At 34.9% G+C, this 18,892-nt stretch overlaps 1 protein-coding gene across 1 annotated transcript in view; it reads left to right on the top strand.

Annotated features, from left to right (window-relative positions):
* The first annotated feature begins 2,850 nt into the window (after positions 1-2,850).
* The window catches only part of LOC147837201 (uncharacterized), a 293,483-nt gene continuing 277,441 nt past the window's right edge, over positions 2,851-18,892 (top strand). Inside the window, exon 1 of the mRNA XM_087241234.1 lies at positions 2,851-3,042. Coding sequence (XP_087097360.1) covers positions 3,006-3,042 — 37 coding nt within the window. The 5' untranslated portion in view covers positions 2,851-3,005. The remainder of the gene's footprint in view (positions 3,043-18,892) is intronic.

Here is an 18,892-nt window from a genome sequence, read left to right as displayed (position 1 = left end):
TTCATATGCTTATGATTGATCACAGCTGGTCCCAGATTAGCCAACTCATGATTCACCAATCAGATGATTGCTAAGTCACCATAAATAACCAAAGTTCTATACCTTAGTTATCTTCGTTTTGAAGAATCCCCCATCCACCCCGACTCCGTCTCCTTTCCTAGATTGGGTGGCACGGTGGCCCAGTGGTTGCCTCACAACAAGAATTTCACTGGTTTAAGTACTTACCAAGCCAGTTGACATTTCTGTGCAGGGTTTACATGTTCTCCCTGTGCTCGTGTAGGTTTCCCCTGAGTGCTCCAGTTTCCTCCTACCATTCAAAAACATGCAACTTAATTTAATTGACTAATCCAAATTAGCACCATAGACGTGCTCCTAGTAAGTAGTTATCTCTTCATAAAAAATCCTTAATTGGTCATCAGCTACAAACAGCAGGGGAGTTCTCGAGATTTACCTGAATTCAAACTCGCCCTGCAAATGGGAGAGAACCCCAGGCTTGAGGATCTTATGGCCTAAGGCAGGGGTGTCAAACTCAATTCCTGGAGGGCCGAAGCCCTGCACAGTTTAGTTCCAACCCTGCTCCAACACACTTACCTGTAGGTTTCAAACAAGCCTGAAGGACTCAATTAGTTTGATCAGGTGTGTTTAATTAGTGTTGGAACTAAACTGTGCAAACCTGTGGCCTAAGGGTTCTCTTCTGGGACAGCATGCCAAACATGTTTTATAACCAATCATCAGCGTAACATAAGTGTAAACTCTTGAAACAATTTTGCAGACATTTTTTCTGAATATTTAGATTTTTTTTTACACTCTCAGATTTTCAAATAGTCCAATTGCCAAATACTTTTCCGTCCTATCAAACCTGAAAGCTTTTTTTAATCAGCTTTCAAAAAATGTATGAACCTAGTTTAAAAAAAATGTACCATTAGGACTGATTTTGTGTTCCATGGTGGCGTAGTTTCAAAGCACAGCCTTCCTGAGTTCTGTTGCTGAAGATCTCTATCCCTTTTTGACCACAGTAAACCCATCTTGTGATTGATATGATGAAGGATAACATGTCATGTCACAAAGCTCAAATCATGTCCAACTGCTTTCAAGAACATGACAATGAGTTCAATGTGGCTTTCACAGTCACCAGATCTACCAATCGAGCCCCTTTGGGATGTAGGGAAATGGGAAATCCACATCATGGTTATGCAATCCAACAGATCTGAAGCTTCTGATTGATGCTGTAATATCAACATGAACCAACATACCTAATTATATCCTGTCTAAATTATATACTAATGTAACCAATGCACATCAACGAATTATAAAGAAGAAAAAAGTCACATATCTCACGTCACTCGCTTCATATCATTTTACCCACAAGACATTTAAAAAAGCGTTCCCTCCCATCTCCGATCCCATTTACTGACACAAAATCATATCCGCAAATGTAATCATGTCAAAGCGAGAGTTTTGATGTGGCATGAACTGAAAAGGTTACATGTTAAATTGCAGAGTGGATGATGGATGTCAGAACTGCTCACTCTGTGCTTTAGGACTGTTGCCACGATAGACTTGCCAAGCTTCATTACACATTCATTTTTCATTAAAGTGCTGTTTTAATTCATTCCTCTAAAATTACCCTCTTATTGAGGTCAGTGTGTAATGGTCCCATTAACATAGAAAACTTGCAGCTTAATTTTAAATCACATGCTGCCTTTTATTAAGGCACATTAGCTTCGGATTTTACAGCATGTTATTGTGAAAATGCCAGAAGATATTGGGCCACTTTGTTTAAACACAGTCAGTTCCTTATTGTGTGCTACCTATTGACCTTTCAGAAGCAACAACCACTTAGGATGAACAAAAACTGTGAAAATACTCAGCGTTGAGAAAAATGAGGTGAATCAAACTGCCCAATTGTGTATTAAAACATTAGTACAGAAAGGAGTAAATTAGGTATAAAAGATCATGAGCAATTACACATACTGTGTTAGCCACAACCATGAGTTGAAGTTTGGCTAGTTACTGGCTAGCCCATATTTAGAAGCTGTAACTGTGTCAGTTTTTTAAAACAGATTAAATATCAGTTGTAGCAAATTAGCTCAAAGTGAATTAAAGATTCAGTTAAACAGGGCTTAAAAAGAATTGACTTTTAAATCTGAACAAACAAATCGTCTAGCAATTGTTTGAATGGACAGTTGACTTCAATTACGACTATTGCTATCAACAGTAAAAACCCATTTTATGTTTAAGCAGGGTAACAAGATCGAAGTTTAAGACATTAGATTCATAAACATGCATAGGCACCTATACAAAATGAAACTTAATTGACTAATCTAATCTAACAGAAACTAACACCTAACAAACACATATTCATACAAGTGTAGAGAAGAGTAAAGAAAGAAAAATAAAAGTTTGAGAGAGTGTAATGATGGAAAAACCTTGGATTTGTATGCATTGTATGCTACCTATTGACCTCTCAGAAGCAACAATTACTTAGGAGTAACAAAAACTGTGAATACACTCATGGTTGAGAAACACAGGGTGAATCTGTCCCATTGTGTATTAAAACACTAGTACAGAAAGGGAGAAAGGAGTATATAAAATACCAAAGATCATGAGCAATTACACATATCTAATGTGTTAGACACAACCAGGGGTTCAAGTTTAGCTTAACTTTGTCATTTCTTAAAACAAATCGAATATCAGTTGACATGAGATGCATTTTGTTTTATTTCCCTGCTTGCTGCCTTTGACTCCACAGCCTAAAAAAGTCTGTCAAATTGTCACACGGCTCCAGAGTCACATGGCATTTATGACTCAGGTGATTGGTTGAATAAGTGTGCACTTATGAGCAAAGCTGGCACATTTCAAATCACCAAGGCCTTGTGCCAGCTAAGTAACAACTTCCTTTAGATATTTTAGGCTTCTATGAATACCACAAAATGACATCTGTGAAATAAACAAAAGTTAACATCACAAACAACAGTGCAACAGCACCAAAACAAAGATCCTGCATGTCAGATTGCTCTCGATCTGGGAAAATCAAAACAGGTGAGTTTGCTTTATGTTTTGCTTACAAAGTAAGAATTTACTGACCTGTAAAACTGAATGATGTGGGTATTTCTGATACTATGCTAAAGCTAATAGCATATTTTATCCTTGAGAAGTAGTTTTGAATGTATGTTTGATGCTTTTGTGTTGCTTTGATTAATATTGAACTGTAAAGCTAAAAGATGAAGCTATTTGATACCATGCTAAAGCTAGTAGATTTGTTTGCATGCTTGAGAAGGCCTTTTGAATGTTCTTTTGATGCCTTTGTGTTGTTTTGAGTGATGTTGTAATCCTGAAGTTGACTGTAATTGTGTTGTTGGCTATTGTTGGGATGTTGGTTTGTTAGTAACTTTAAGATATTTGCTTATATTTGCTTGTATTGACCAGTTACAAAATAATTTGAACTGTAAAGCTGTTTGATGGAGGTATTTTTGATAAAATGCCAAGGCAAATAGCATTTTCTTCATCCTTGAGAAGAAATGTTAAAAGTTTTTTATGCCTTTGTGTTGATGGAGGTACTTTTGATGCTATACTAAGCTAATAGATTTATTTTCATACTTGCTAATTTTTTTCTTATGCCTTTTGTGTTGTTTTGAGTAATGTAGTAATGGTGTGTTGACTGAAGTTGTTGGCTGATTCGGTTGTGATGTTGGTGTGAGGGTTAGTAACTTTCAGATTTTTGCTTATATTGACCAGTTCAATATTTATATTGAACTGTAAAGCTGAAAGTTGGATGTATTTTTGATACTATGCTAAAGTTAAAAGCATTTTTTCATCCTTAAGAAAAAGTTTTGAATGTTCGTTTGATGACTTTTTGCTGTATTTTTAGTAATATTGGCTATTATTGGCTAATATAGGCTAAAGCTGAAAGATGGAGGTATTTCTGATACTATGCTAAAGCTAATAGGCTTTTTTTCATTCTTGTGAAGAAACTTTGAATATTCTTTTGATGCATTTGTGTTGTTTTAAGTCATTTAAACTGTAAAGATGAAAGATTGAGATATGATGCTATGCTAAAGCTAATTGCCTATATTTTTCCATCCTTGAGAAGAAACTTTGAATGCTTATTTGATGCCTTTGTGTTGTTTTGTGTGATGTTGTGTTGACTGACATTGTCCTGTTGGCTAATACTGTTGTGATGTTGGTGTGATGGTTACCTAACTTTCAGATTTTTGCATATATTTGCTTATATTGACCAGTTCAAAAGTATAATAGTCTTAAGCTGAAAGATTAAGGTATTTTTGATACTATGCTAAAGCTAATAGCAGTTTTTAAACCTTGAGATGAAATTTTGAATGCTCTTTTGATACCTTTGTGTTTTAAGAAATGTTGTGTTGACTGAAAAAGTTGTTTTGTTGGCTGATATTGTTGTAATGTTGGTTTGTCAGATTTGTGCTTATGGCATTAATTTGACTAGTACTGGGACCTTTGTACTTTGATCATGATTGTGGCTGAACAAACTCAGAGGCTGATCAGAGGATTAGTTTTGAGTTCATAAATCTAAATTAATAATGGTTTTGTTGGTACCATGATTGGATTATCACTTTCCAAAGCAACATACCTTAAAACACGAAGATATTGCAAATAACTTCTCACCAGCAAATATATTAAAAGTTAAAAACATTTACAGAGCCAAATAAAAAGTGCTTAATCCTAAATATTTATCAGTCCAATTAAGTGAAATGGGTTTATATAATTTATAATACGTATAAAGTATGCATAGACTCAAAAATGCTTTATTTACTGATTTACCAGTATAAAACTTATTTAAATATTTTAGTTGTCTTTGCATATATAGAAAAATATATTATTAAACAACATTTTCTTTTGTGTGATTTATGAATGATCATTCTAATAAAGTAATAAAATGAAGTTAATGAAGTCTTAAAAGTTAACTAAAATCTAGATGATTTTATTTAGAAAACCTTTAATTTGAAGCATCTGAGATGGCTTTATTCATTGGCTGATTCTACATCTCTGTTATTTTGGCTAGTACTGTTAGTGGGCTAAGATTGAAGTCAGTTTGGCTAATACCGGTGTGATGCTAGTTTGCAGTTTTATGTTTTTAGCTGATATCTCTGTAATTTTGCCTAATGCTATTAGTATTGTTTAGCTAATGTTGAAGTTAATTTGTCTACTGTTGTGATGGTCAGTAGTTCAATGTTGGCTGACATTGCTGTTGTTTTAATACGGTTGACAAGTTAGTTTGCAGTTTCATGTCACTGGCTAACATCTGTTAATTTGGCTAATGCCATTGTAATGTTGATTAGTATTGTTTGCCAAATATGGGGGAGTTAATTTGTCTAATAATGTTGCATTTTTGGTTAGTAGTTTCCTGTTTCCTGCTGTAGAATTGATTAGTATTGTTGGCTAATAATGTTGACATGCTAGTTTGCAGTTTATGTCATTGGCTTACATCTCTGTTGTTTTGGCTAATGCCATTGTAGTGGTGATTATTATTGCCAAATATTGTAGTTAATTGTCTAATACTGTTGCAATGTTGGCTAGTAGTTTCCTGTTATTGAATGACATTGATTTAAATTTTTTTGCTAAGACCTTTGTACTGTATTGTTTGTAAGCATGGTTTGTACACAGCACCTTATAACTTCTATATTTATAAATTTGTACATGCAATTTAACATCCAGAGCTTTTTGTCTAATAGCATCTCTGTTTAATACTTGTCGTCTTTCCTCATATTTATTTTCATGTGTTCACTTGTCACTTTATGTAAGCTTCTGTAGGCAGAACAAATTCTTAGTGTGTGTTAGCACACTTGGCAATAAATTCTGAATAAAACCGATTCTGGTTTGACTAATATCCACTAATGTTTAAAATAATACTGTTTTAATGTTTATTAATGCCTGAAATTGCTGTTTTGCTACTGCTGTGTATTTAGCTAATATTTAATTTTCATTATTCTTTTGCATCATCTGAGCTGTACCATGACAATAGCTCTCATGTAATATTCTGTATAAATAACTCATACATTATTCGGGCATCATAAATGAAGTGTGCTGACCATTAGCCTATATATACAATACATCTGAGACCATGCCATTTATTTTGTTTAAATCACTCCTGAGTGAACATTACGTTTACCTTACCGTCCAAAACGTTTCCATGTTTCATTATTTATTTAGACTCAATTTTCTGAGCCTCTGATCATCCAGAGGTCCATTTCCCTCTAGACATGTGAAAATTTATGATTTGTTGAGGTTGTGGTAATTCTAACAGTAATTATCTGCGATGGACATTTTTTATTTATTTTTTTTTATATCAAATTGAGAAGTGCAGCCTGACTGAAACAAACTAATAAAGCTTCTCATAGCTGAGACAGGAGTAAATGCAATAAAGGCAGGAGTGAATTATCTTACAGGAGCGCAGTCCCCACTGGGGAAATTCATTTAACTCTCCTGCAGTGAGAGATCCGTGCTGTAAGGATGTCTGAGATTTCGTTTCAGCTACGCTAACAAAATAGAGAAACTATTTATGTGTTTCAGTTTAGCAATAAATACAACAAATATGTTCTGCGGGCGGCTTTAATTTTCCTTGTAACCATATGGTTTTGAGTTTCTTTGGCCCAGTTGTGTCTATACAGTACAATGCAGTCAGTTTAACTTGGTTTGAAAACGTGTTGGGTGTTTTACAAATGGTTTGATAATAAAATAAAACTAAGAGCCACAGACCTGTACTGTATATCAAACTTTTTCTTATTTCAGGTGCAGGCATGTGTACAGTACATCAAACGGAAATCCCCTCTTTACTTCAAATGCATACAGTGAGTAAAGTCAGAACACAGAATATCAAAAATAAGCCAATGTTTAAGATCAAACGGAAACATGAACGATGTACTGCATTATTTGATCGTACGTTTAAAGTCTTGTTCTTGTTTTGTTTTACAAGACATTTTACATAAAAAAATATTATTAGGCCAATGCATTGTGAGTGACAGTGAGTGTTTGTTGAGTTAAATCTCTACGAATGAGCGGGTTTGAAAAAATGAGACGTTTTGATAGCTTTAGGCATTTCGAATGTACTCCTTGTTAGTAAAGAGTTTTGCAAAATCACATTTTATATACAGTTGAAGTCAGATTTATTAGCCCCCCTTTGATTTTTCTTTTTTTTGTTCTTTTTATAGATTTTTCCCAAATTATGTTTAACAGAGCAAATTTTCACAGTAGGTCTGATAATATTTTTTTCCTCTGGAGAAAGTCTTATTTCGGCTAGAATAAAAGCAGTTTTAAAATAAAAAAAAAAACATTTCAAGGTCAATATTATTAGCCCCTTTATACTATATATTTCTCGATAGTCTACAGAACAAACCATCGTTATACAATAACTTGCCTAATTACCCTAACCTGCCTAGTTAACCTAATTAACCTAGATACACCTTTAAATGTCACTTTAAGCTGTATAGAAGTGTCTTGAAAAATATATAGTCAAATATTATTTACTGTCTTTATGGCAAAGATAAAATAAATCAGTTATTAGAGATGAGTTATTATAACTATTATGTTTCTAATTATGTTGGAAAAAATCTACTCTTCCTTAAACAGGGGGGGCTAATAATTCTGACTTCAACTGTATATGGCTTTGTGTGTGTTTGTGTTTATGTAAATATATAAAAAATACTTTAAACTTTTTTTTAACAAATGTTTTGGTATTAGCTTAAAGTATTGTTGTTTTATCCAGTAGTCAATATTTGAAGTGGATCAGTAAGATTTTAAAAATCGTGCTAAGACAAGAATTGGTGTTGAACAATATATTTAGGGCAACTTTGATAAAAGCTTTTGATCCACTTTAAATGTTGTCCACTGTATATACATTTTAATTTTTTTAAGAGTCTAAGGATTTAAAAGTAATGTTGTATTTAATTTCTATAGATGATTATTTGAAAAAGTGGCAAAAGGTAGATTTTTACAATGAATCATCTGTTGAACCTGTTGAACTGTATCTCAATCATCACCAATTCTGCAGAAGACCTATTGGAACCCGCATAGACCCAAGATTATCATAGAAATCAGTCAAGTTTGGTGAAGAAAAAAGCCTTGTTTGGGGTTAAATTCGGTATGGGGGCGTGCAAGAGATCTGCAGATTGGATCCCAACATCAACAGCCTGAGGTATTCAGAAATGTGTGCTGCCCAATACATTACAAACCACAGGAGAGGGTAAATTCATCAGCAGGATAGCGCTCCTTCTCATACTTCAGCCTCCACATCAAAGTTTCTGAAGGCAAAGAAGGTCAAGGTGCTCCAGGATTGGCCAGCCCAGTCACCAGACATGGACGTTATTGAGCATGTCTGGGGTAAGGATGAAGGAGGAAGCATTGAAGATGAATCCAAATAATTTTCATGAACTCTGGGAGTCCTGCAAGAAAGCTTTCTTTGCCATTCCTGATGACTTTTTTAAAGTTGTTTGAGTCATTGCAGAGATGTATGGATGCAGTCCTCCAAGCTCATGGGAGTCATACACAGTATTCATTCTTTTTCCACTGCACCATGACTTTATATTCGATAGTGTACTTTATTTCTGTTAAGTGACAAGACTTTTGTCTAAGCAAAGTCAGACCTTACTGGCCTAACTAAATAATTAACAATCAAAGCATGATCATATTTTATTTTGATATGAGCATAATCTAGAGGCTTTTTATATATGCCACTTCTGATACCAAATGATCAACTAGAAGTCAAGTTATTTTTTTTAGTTGTTATTCCTAAAACTTGGATAGGCAACAAGACTTTTGTCAGGTGTACATGTACATGTTTTTCTAATTGCCTTTAGCTGTTGTCTTGGAAAATTTTAATCACCAAAAAACATGGGCTTCTTAAAAAAGGCTGTTCTAAAGAACGAACTTAGCATCTTGGTAGGCCTTATGGGGAGTAAACTTTTATTTTTTTCAGTGTAAAGTACCCCTTTAATACGTTGTAGCATTTCCAATGAACCCCACAGTATGAATGAAATATTTCCATTTCTCTGCGCACACAGTAGACTGTGACTGATGACTGTTTGGAAAAGTGGGGATTACAGTTCGAGGGAAATGCACTCATATCTTTCTCATTAAGGCTGCGGATCAGGTGAAGTACGTAAAGATAGAATTGCGATGGGAGCCAGACAAGAATGGAGCAAGAACTGTAAATTTAATGCACAGTGCAGTTTTTGTGCACATATGATAGTGGAAGAAGAGTAAAGGAGAGAATGGAAACAGTGAGAGGGAAACAGAGAGATTACGGCGAAGCTTTAATGTTTGGGAGAATGTCTTCCTGGCAGAGAAGATGAATAGAGCAGCGCATGTGAGTTATCTCCTGCTCAAAAGCAGAAGCTCCCCTGCTGATCAGCCAGCTTCAGGTCTCATCATGTACTTACTCTCTAAAAATATACACCCAGATTCCTCCTTCGCCACACCTTTGCCTCTTTTACTTGCTTATCTGCTGCCATTTTTCCTGTCTGATTTCGTTTGCGGTTATTTCCTCTACAGTAATCCGAGGGCATTCTCATAAATTGCTTACAGTTATTGCTGTGGCATTTCTAAATTTCGTTGAAAAAAAAAAAAGTCTTTCCACACAGTGCTGCTTTTTGAAGAGCTGAAATATATAAAATTAGGTCTTTCTGGTGGGGAGAGACATCATCAAATATGGATGATGAAGTGATATCTAGACAAATGTATACAAAATGTCTGCCATCATATCATGCATAATGGATGTGTGAGATTTAAGCTCTATAGCTCTACGGAATTTTATGCAGTCCAACTACAACGTGGCATTACTTGAATAATTTCATGTGGAGTTTTGACCATTAGCAGTCTGGTTTATTTGCCATGTTTTCTGTTTCTTTAGCCAGCAAAATGGTAATGTAAACTACAGTTTTTTTTGTTTGTTTGTTTTGAAGTTTAATTAGGCTTAAACTAAACATTATCCCCCGATTTCACAAACAAGGTTTAAGGCTAGTCAAGATTAAATGGCATGTTTGAGATGTCTCAACTCAAAATAACTCGCAGGGAGATATCTTAAAATACGTCAGTATTATAATTTTTTATCTCCAGGTGCACTAAGCGCTATATGATCTAAGCGCTATTTGTGAAACTGTGCCTATATATTGGTTCAAATTTAAATTAAATGCGTTAAAAGCTAAATTTACTATTCGTTTTATTACTATTAATTTTTCTTCGCTTAGTCTCTTATTTATTAGGGTTGCCACAGCGTAATGAACCACCAACTAATCAAAAAATTTAATTTTACGAAACACCAACATGGTACAGCTAAATATCGATTTCGATATAAGCAACCCTGGGAATAAGTTAAAATATGAACAAGCCTTTAATAATGTAGCTGTTAGTTAAACTTTATTAACAGTGGCTAATTAGAATGAACATTTTAAAGACAGTTAATTTATTTTAATTTATTATTAAAATGTTATTTTATATCCTATGAACAAACATGTACCGGCAATGTGATTTATTTGATTACTGAATATTAATAAATCTGAATAGCTCATCAGGTTTGGAAGAGCTTAACATGCTGCAATTTAAGAAATCACTTGCTATTACAAAAAAAAAAAAAAAACACCAGCAAATTAAGAAAACATCTTTATCGGTTTGACAGCAGACGTGCAAATCCTCACAACACAAACACACAAAAAATGTACTGCATTTTCTCACAACGCAAACAAATGAATAAAATGCACTGCATTTTCACACAATGCACACAATTTAAGAAAACGCCTGCATTTTCTCACAACACAAAAAGAACGGAACGCAACAGAAATGTTTCAAGATAACCAAAAAATGTGACAAATGCTGCTGTGCTTTGGCTATTGCTCAGTGAAGTTGTAGGTGATCTTTGTGAGATGATTTTTTTATTTTAGATCTTTAGTATTTTATTAGCTTAAATAACCATAACCTAAAAAGCCAGTTCTGTCATGTTTTAGGGTCCTCTTAAAACATTTGCGTTGTGTTCCGAGCTATTTGAAAGTGTCGTGCTGTATGCTGAGAAACACTGAGATAAATCACAGATTCACAAACTCCAAAGTTTCCAACTACAAAGACCTAAGCTTACTACAGGCTGCCACAATCTTCAATCTGACGACTCTTTCGCTTTCATTTTTATTTTTTATTTATAATATTAAGTTTTAAATAAGGTTTAAGAGAGACAGCATAAAAGTTATCCTGTTATATATAAAGTATATATATCCTAAAGTTTATCTATCTTAAATATAAAACAAATACATGATAAATAAAATGATTTAAGTGTAAACCTGCATATTTTAAAACCAGGTTTAAAGTTTGGAGCAACAGAATAATTAAATAACCTTCGTGTAATTTTGTACAGTGTTGATTCATGCGACAGCTGGTGGATGTTACGGTTATACACTGTCAAAAATTTGATCGCTTAATAAGAAAAGGCAAAGATTCATCATTCATTCATGTTGCTTCGGCTTAGGCTCTTATTTTTCAGGGGTTGCCACAGTGGAATGAACCGCCAACTTTTTCGGCATATAACCTTCCAGCCACAGCCTAGTACTGAGAAACACCTATACACTCTTTCATTCTCATTCAAAGACTATGGTCAGTTTAGTTTATTGAGTTCACCTATACTGCATGCCTTTGAACTGTGAGGAAACTAGAGGACCCAAAGGCAACCCACACAAAGACGGGGAGAACTTGCAAACTCCACACAGAAATTCCAACTGGCCCAACCACTGAGCCCCCATACCACCAAGACAAATAGTATTTATAAATTGAATGCACACTTAGACCCACTGATTAAAAGTATTAGTTTCTTTTAAAAACAATTCTGCAATTATCATCAAATCAGCAGCATATACTTCAACTCCATGTGACTTTTGGATGCAAACACTGACTCACCAAATAAGAGTTTCAAATTGTGCTGGAAAATTAATCCTTAGCTTTCAAGTAGTTGGTAAAATCCATTTTTTTAAAGCTAATTGGGCTTATATTTAAAACTGAGAAAGTTCATTCAGGCGGTACCATTAGCAATTAACTACAATTTGATGTTATTATATCCCTAAGGATATATTTTTAATCAGTTCCAAACTTAAATAGTCCTTGCCTGAAAAAAAATAACAACCTATAACTAGTGCATCCTTTCAGTTCAAATGTATTGCGCAAGAGTTTATTGACGGCAGTGCAGATGTACTGTATGTCGTCAGTGTTTGGCATTATGTAAGGAGGTCAGAGGTTTACTTTGACCGAGATGGCTAATGGTCTGAGCCGTTTTGCAGATCACAAAGCAAAAGCCATTGCTTTCTGCCAGTGTGACAGAGTGTATTTGTAGGCATGAGGATCAACTGCTGTGCCGTCAGTAGGAAAGTGCTGCTGACATCATTGCTATTGGCATCTAGGCAGGATGTATTGGTCAGTAAGGGCATGGCGGTGAATGCTGGACTCTATGAGATCTAGCTGTGTGCAGTGACATATGCCCTTAATTACCTGCCGCTCAACCTTCTACAGATACTGATGAGAATGAAAGAGGAAAATGTGTTTTGAACACTATGTTACCGATAAACAAACAAGTAATGACTTATTAGCATTGCCTCATTCTAATGACTGCCGCTTGCCGGTTTGACAGAGTGGAGTAATTAATTTCATAAATGTTAAATATGGTAAATTAATGTTGTTCGTGTCTTGCATAGCTTGAATGGCGTTATTCGACAGGCTTGCCAACCTCCTTTTAGCTACAGCTGAATTTGAGTTATGACTTAATTTGGCTGGCGTTTAGATGTAAATATTAATATTTTTGTCATGTTTTGCTAGTCATTTGAATAGGGCGTTTTATGTTTGTGTGTGTCTATTTTTTGCTGGGGCCTATACTAGACTTTCTGAACCATTAATCGTTTTCATACATGAACCAAGATCGATTGTTTAATTATTTTAAGGACTTTATTATATGCAATATTGATTATATTATTAATTATGTCATTCATCAAGAAAGTAAAGAAATAAGGTGGAAATTACAGGGATTGGATGGGGAAATGGGATTGTTGGTTGGAATGGGCAAATCATTTTAAACATTGATTGTAGTTGCTTTGTTTTGCCTTTAGGGCTGGCTGATTAATTTAAATAAAATCACAAATGAGATTGAGCAAAGCTACATTGTCATGCACATCTTTTCAGTGAAGCATTGGTGTGATCAGCAGTAAATTTTCTTCAAAGGGTAGAGGGCGCTCTCATGGAAACTACAAACATCCGAAAAAAAATTAAGAAACCCAGGAAATCCCCACAGCAGTTGCTAAATAAACAGAAAACATATACACACAAACTGTACACTGTTCGACATTTTATTGTATTTTTGTGGTAACTTACTGACAGCACTGTTGCCAGTAAGTTAATGCATCTGCCCCTGTATTGTAACTTACCTGTAATTATTATATTTTTTTTTTCAGTAGAAGCGGCCTACCGCAGTTAAATTTTTCAGTAATCAGCCTTAAGCCCCAGTCAGATCACATGATTTTGGCACAATTTCGGCACAATTTCTTTGACGTAGAGTGTCGTAGAGATTCGTAAATGACAAATAGGCATCGTGACACAAGATTGAATTGTTTCTTTTCATGTAATGTGGCATATTTCACAACAAACAATACCATGTCTGTGATGCCTCACGACACCATCGCAGAAAGTCCAGCATGTTTAATTTTTTTCTTGTTCTTCACGACAAGTTCTGTCATGTGGGTAACACTGTGCAATTGGAGCACATAATTTCTCGGTTATCTTGGTGAGTGCTGCCATTAATGCGCTGGTCAGGTAATCATCAAGCTGCATATTTACTTTTAGGTGGGTGGATAAGATCAATTATTGGTTATGCAAACTTTAACTACCTTTTTTAAAATATTAAAAATATAAAAAATATACATTTAGATTTCAAAGCAAATATCTGAATATTAAAAAAGTCAAGTTTGAGCCTGTCCATGTCGTAAGGAATGCCCTTAAATAATATAGTTATCAGTTATATGCAAGCATCAGTGTTTATTGAGATTTGAAATAAGATAAAAAAAAATTTAATTGAGAAATACTGTTATAGCAACACTTACAGTATGACTGCTTTGGGAAATAATGCTCGTCGTAGAAGTCACGGGATTACTGATCATGAAGGAATGTGTAGCCTGGCACATTTGTAACCCAGGTTAAGTGAAGATTTTATCAAAAAAAAAATTATAATCTGACATAGTGGCTTTTATAACTGACAATAAAAATCATGTACTGTTATCTGACCGGCGCTGTACTGCTAGTTCTTTTTGTGGAAAATGCACTTTAACACATTTTATACACATTTATATTTGTAGTAGCAGTGCAAAACTTGTATTGAATTGAATTGAATCGATTCCAAACAAGTGCCTATTTTTTATTTTTTTTTATTAACCATCTCATTTTTGTTTACAACTATAGTAGCAGTACAGGATCACTTTGATCACAGTAGAATACCTCAAATTCCTCATAGGCAGTAAGTTACTGTAAGAGTTTTAAAATGCAGTGCATATTACAGTAATGAACTGTCAAGAATGAATGTGGTATTTTACTGGATATGTTTACAGTAAATATCTGTAAAAGTCTAATATTGTAACACTGTGCAATTACTGAATGTGTCACAATGCAATACACTATATAGTAAACTGTCAGTGAAAATGTATATTTAGAGTATCTGATTAGTTTCAAAAATAAATAAAAAATCTAGCCTAAAGTAATAGCTAATGTTCATTTAATTTTTGGTCTTGTCTCATTTATTATGACTGTAAATAAAAATCACATGTGTTCTAAGGTTCTAGAAAACATTTTAATGTCATTTAAAAAAAGTGATTGTGGTCATGATTTTGTTTAAATCTTCTTTTGTTAGTCGAGTTCAACATGTCATTGGATAATGCCAACTTCTAACAGTAAATTGTCTGACAATATGAACAATATAATGTGTCAATAAGCCACACATCGATGAGCAAGCAATATTTTGCATAGGACACAGAAAAGACATAAAGCTCTCCATCCAAATAATCCAGTCCACGTCTCTGCAGACTACTAAGCCATTAAGCTGATTGGACTACACAATCGCCCAGGCCATAGATTCAGTGATATCCGTGGTCCCGTTTGGCTTTCCAGTGGCAGGAAATTGGACATTCTGATCCACTGTCTGTCCAAATCACATTGGACCTGGGAGTCCGAGTGCACAGGGAACACAAGCCTTATCAGAGGACAAACACACCACTCACACGGCTGTCCCTGTACACCGGCGCTACATAAACCTCCATAATAACCAAACCCATCGCTTTTTCTCTTCTGCTTGCTGCTCTATTCCTGATCATACCCTTCGTCTTGGCTTCTAGTTTTCTCTGGTGAGAGCAATAGATTTCTTTACAGGGCCAAACAATGCAGGATCCTGAAATTGCATTAAAGCATGCTAATGTAATCTCTCATGCCTGTAAGCTATCGGGTTTGCTGCTTGCCAGCACGCTTATTAGAGAAATATTGCGCGGCTGTGTGTGCGTTTTCTCCGAATTCATGGATGATGAGTTTGAAGCATTTGTTTTTGTAGCAAACCATGGTGTGGAGGAAATCATTATGTGTTGCCTAAACTTGACATATAGCTACTAATGACCACTGAACTTGTTCTATAAATCTGTAATGGCGTTAATGTTTTCAAGGACCAATAAATGTGCAGTTCTTCTCTCTTTAAAGTCTGATAGATGTAGGGATGCTTTAGGCCCTTGCGCTTTAGATTTCATACCCATTTGCACTGATTCTTATACTTTTATTTTTTATTTATACACTGTAAAACACATTACAAAAAGGACAACAAAAAACATGGAATAGTAAGCAAATACACTGAAAAGTATTTTAAGCAACAACAAAAACACTAGTGCAGTCTTACATACAGAAAATACAGGTCCACAATGTGCTGACCAGAGCTAGTGTCTAGTACCGAGTTGGGGGTGGGGACTCGATCAGAAAGAACAAGGCCCAGCTGAAGAGTTTGCACATGTTTGCAAAGGGGTTTCCACAGATTAATGAAAATAGTGCTAGGTCGGAGAAGAGAGTACCTACTTTTCTCTAATTTCATAAAATCAACACCATTTCTTATCCAATAAGCGTGAGAAGGAGGGTGAGGGCTCTTCCAGTTTAACCGCCTAGCCAGAAGTGTTAAGGAGGGTACAAAGTCTGCAAAACGAGAGGGTAAAGTGCACTGATTCTTAAAGAAATACTCCACTTGATTTTGTTTTTGTAAATAGACTCATTTTATGTTACTGTCATTTAGCCGACCTTTGGGAGGAGCACTTGCAGGAGCAATTTTAGCTCAGCTTAGCATAAATCATTCAGTAGAATTAGATCATTAGCATTCGGGTTGGGTCGATAGGCGATGACATCGCCGATGGCCGATAGACATCATAATGGTAATCTGGCATCGCGATCCTCCGCCTTGTCCCCATCGCAGCAGCAACCCGCTAGTGAAAAATACACACTTAGGCCCTGTTTACACTAATACGTCTTAGTTTTAAAATTGCATTTAAAATTGCAGTAAGAAAACGATCCACATCTACACTAGCGGTTTACCTAGCATTTCTAAACAGCCCTCCTTCCACACTATACCGCTGAAAACACACCGCACCTGGCCACACACCCACACATACACACTGTCATGCACTGCAGCGTATGTGTGCATCTGAGCTCCAGCAGTCAGCGGGTGCTTTGAGCACAAAACCCTAGAGAGCAGTGCACGTCGGACAGTTTATCAAGGATGTACCGCTGGATCACGTCTCACTATAGTTGTTAAAGGTGATATTTAATTTAATCTTGTCTCTATCTAACGACTCTTCAGTCTTTTGAATCTATCAGGTAACGTATCACAGCATCAGTACACTGCTTCAGTCTTTCACATTCATGCTTGTACTCAGCAATTTTAGTGAAAATCTCAGATACTGTTGGTTGGTTGCTGTTGGTTTTGCACTTTTTTACCAACCAAGTTTGTCAACGTCATTGTAACGACACACATCACTCGGCCTATTCATGCCAGAGTCCCATGGAAAAAATGATTGACAGGTGGTAATTTGTGTGTAACTTATCTTTATTTATTTATGATTTAGTTATGGGTAAAACAAAGATCATGCGGGTCAGGTTGTTGAAACGGTAGGCTACAAATAATTAATTAGTTATGAATTGATTCATTATTCATAAATAATTAATTCACTGCCGCCTATGACAACGATGCCATCATCCATCACAATGTTTTACATTAGACATCGTATGAAGCCAAATTGGATTACATCACACAACCCTAACAAAATTCCCATTCCGACAAAATAGTCAAAATAGTCAAATTTTGCTGCCTTGAGCTGAAAAATTTTGCAGCGTTTAAACTTTTCATTTAAAATGTGTTAAAACCTCAAAATTTTAAAGCTTTTTGGGACAGTTTAATTTTTTTATGCTTGATCTACTTGAATTTATAAAGATGCTTAAGATAACTTAATCAATTAGTGTTGGGACAACATGAAGTAACTATGTGAACCCAGCATTTTTTAACAGTGTACCAAGGCTGCAGCTGGGGCAATGATATTACAAAGTGCCTGAAATTGGTCCCCAACTACAGTAGGTAATTAGTTAAAGGCGCTGCAAAACACCTTTGCAAATTGTTTTGTTTTTGACATGCTAATGGTCTAATCCAGTTCAATGGTTTAAGCTAAGCTAAGCTAAAGTTCTTCTTCCAGACCTGGAGATGAGCTGAATGGATTAAAAAATGGTAAAATTCAACTAAACTCAACTGTTTAACTTTACATTTACAAAAAAATCCAGGTTTTCTTAAATTTTTACGCTAAATCAAATTATCCTTATGAGTCTATTGAATTTTAGATATTGTTAAACTGACTTAAAACAGCTTGCGTAACTTGCAATGACTTAAGTTACAATGACCCAAAAACATATGCTGTCAGAAATAATTGATCATAGATTTTGTTTTTACAGTGTAGATAAGTAGTAAAATCATTTAAACAGTCTATTTCCCCCAAAAAGTGGAGTGTTCCTTTAAAGAGAGTTCATGCAGACCAGTAACCTTACATGCTTTCTGTCTGACACACACGCACACAAGTACATGCGATAATAATCAGTTATGCTAGCCCTTTTCTTTGCACTTGTACAGTCTGACCTTACGCTTCCACTCCCTGGTATAAAGGCAAAGCAAACTTGCCCTAGGCGAGCTATATTTCACAACTCTTCAGGGACTTGCATGATGGATCGGTCCTTCATATAGAAAACCCATAAAGCCTGATGTTTATGTGCAAGCAAATGACTATTTGTGTTTCATGCATGTGTTTGCAGAGATGAGTGGAGGAGCGTTTGTCATATTTACATGTTTCCACAAATGATTAGTGAGTATGTTTGCTATTCTGGGCAGCGTACCAGGTCTATATCAACATTTTCCTAAGTAAAGTCTGGGTTTGTAATGAAATGATGACAATGAAAATTTGAAAAATGTACAGAAATATATTTTTTTGCAAGTAATTAAACAGTATATTCATTCATATTAATTTGAGTCAGAATTGAAAGCATTGGGAAAATAAAAATATTTACATAATAATTTTAGGTGGACGATTTATCGGCCGTCATATCAATATCTGCAAATATATGCTATTTATTTATTTTATTACATGTTTTTTATTGGTGTTTAACAAGACAATACATTATAGTATACAGTAAAACATAGGAAAAATGACAGACTGTCTTAATTTTCTTATTTTTTCCACTATTCCCTCAAAATAAAATAAATAAAATATATGAATTATAAACAAACATATCCTCTGAAAGAAAAAAATAAAAATAAGAAAAAATAAAAGAAATTCTTAAAATAAATAAATAAATA

This window comes from Danio rerio, chromosome 2, assembly GCF_052040795.2.
Source record: "Danio rerio strain M-AB ecotype USA chromosome 2, GRCz13ab, whole genome shotgun sequence".
Classification (NCBI taxonomy): Eukaryota; Metazoa; Chordata; class Actinopteri; order Cypriniformes; family Danionidae; genus Danio; species Danio rerio.
The sequence above is the reverse complement of the archived record's forward strand: the minus strand, read 5'-3'. Positions and strand labels throughout refer to the sequence as shown.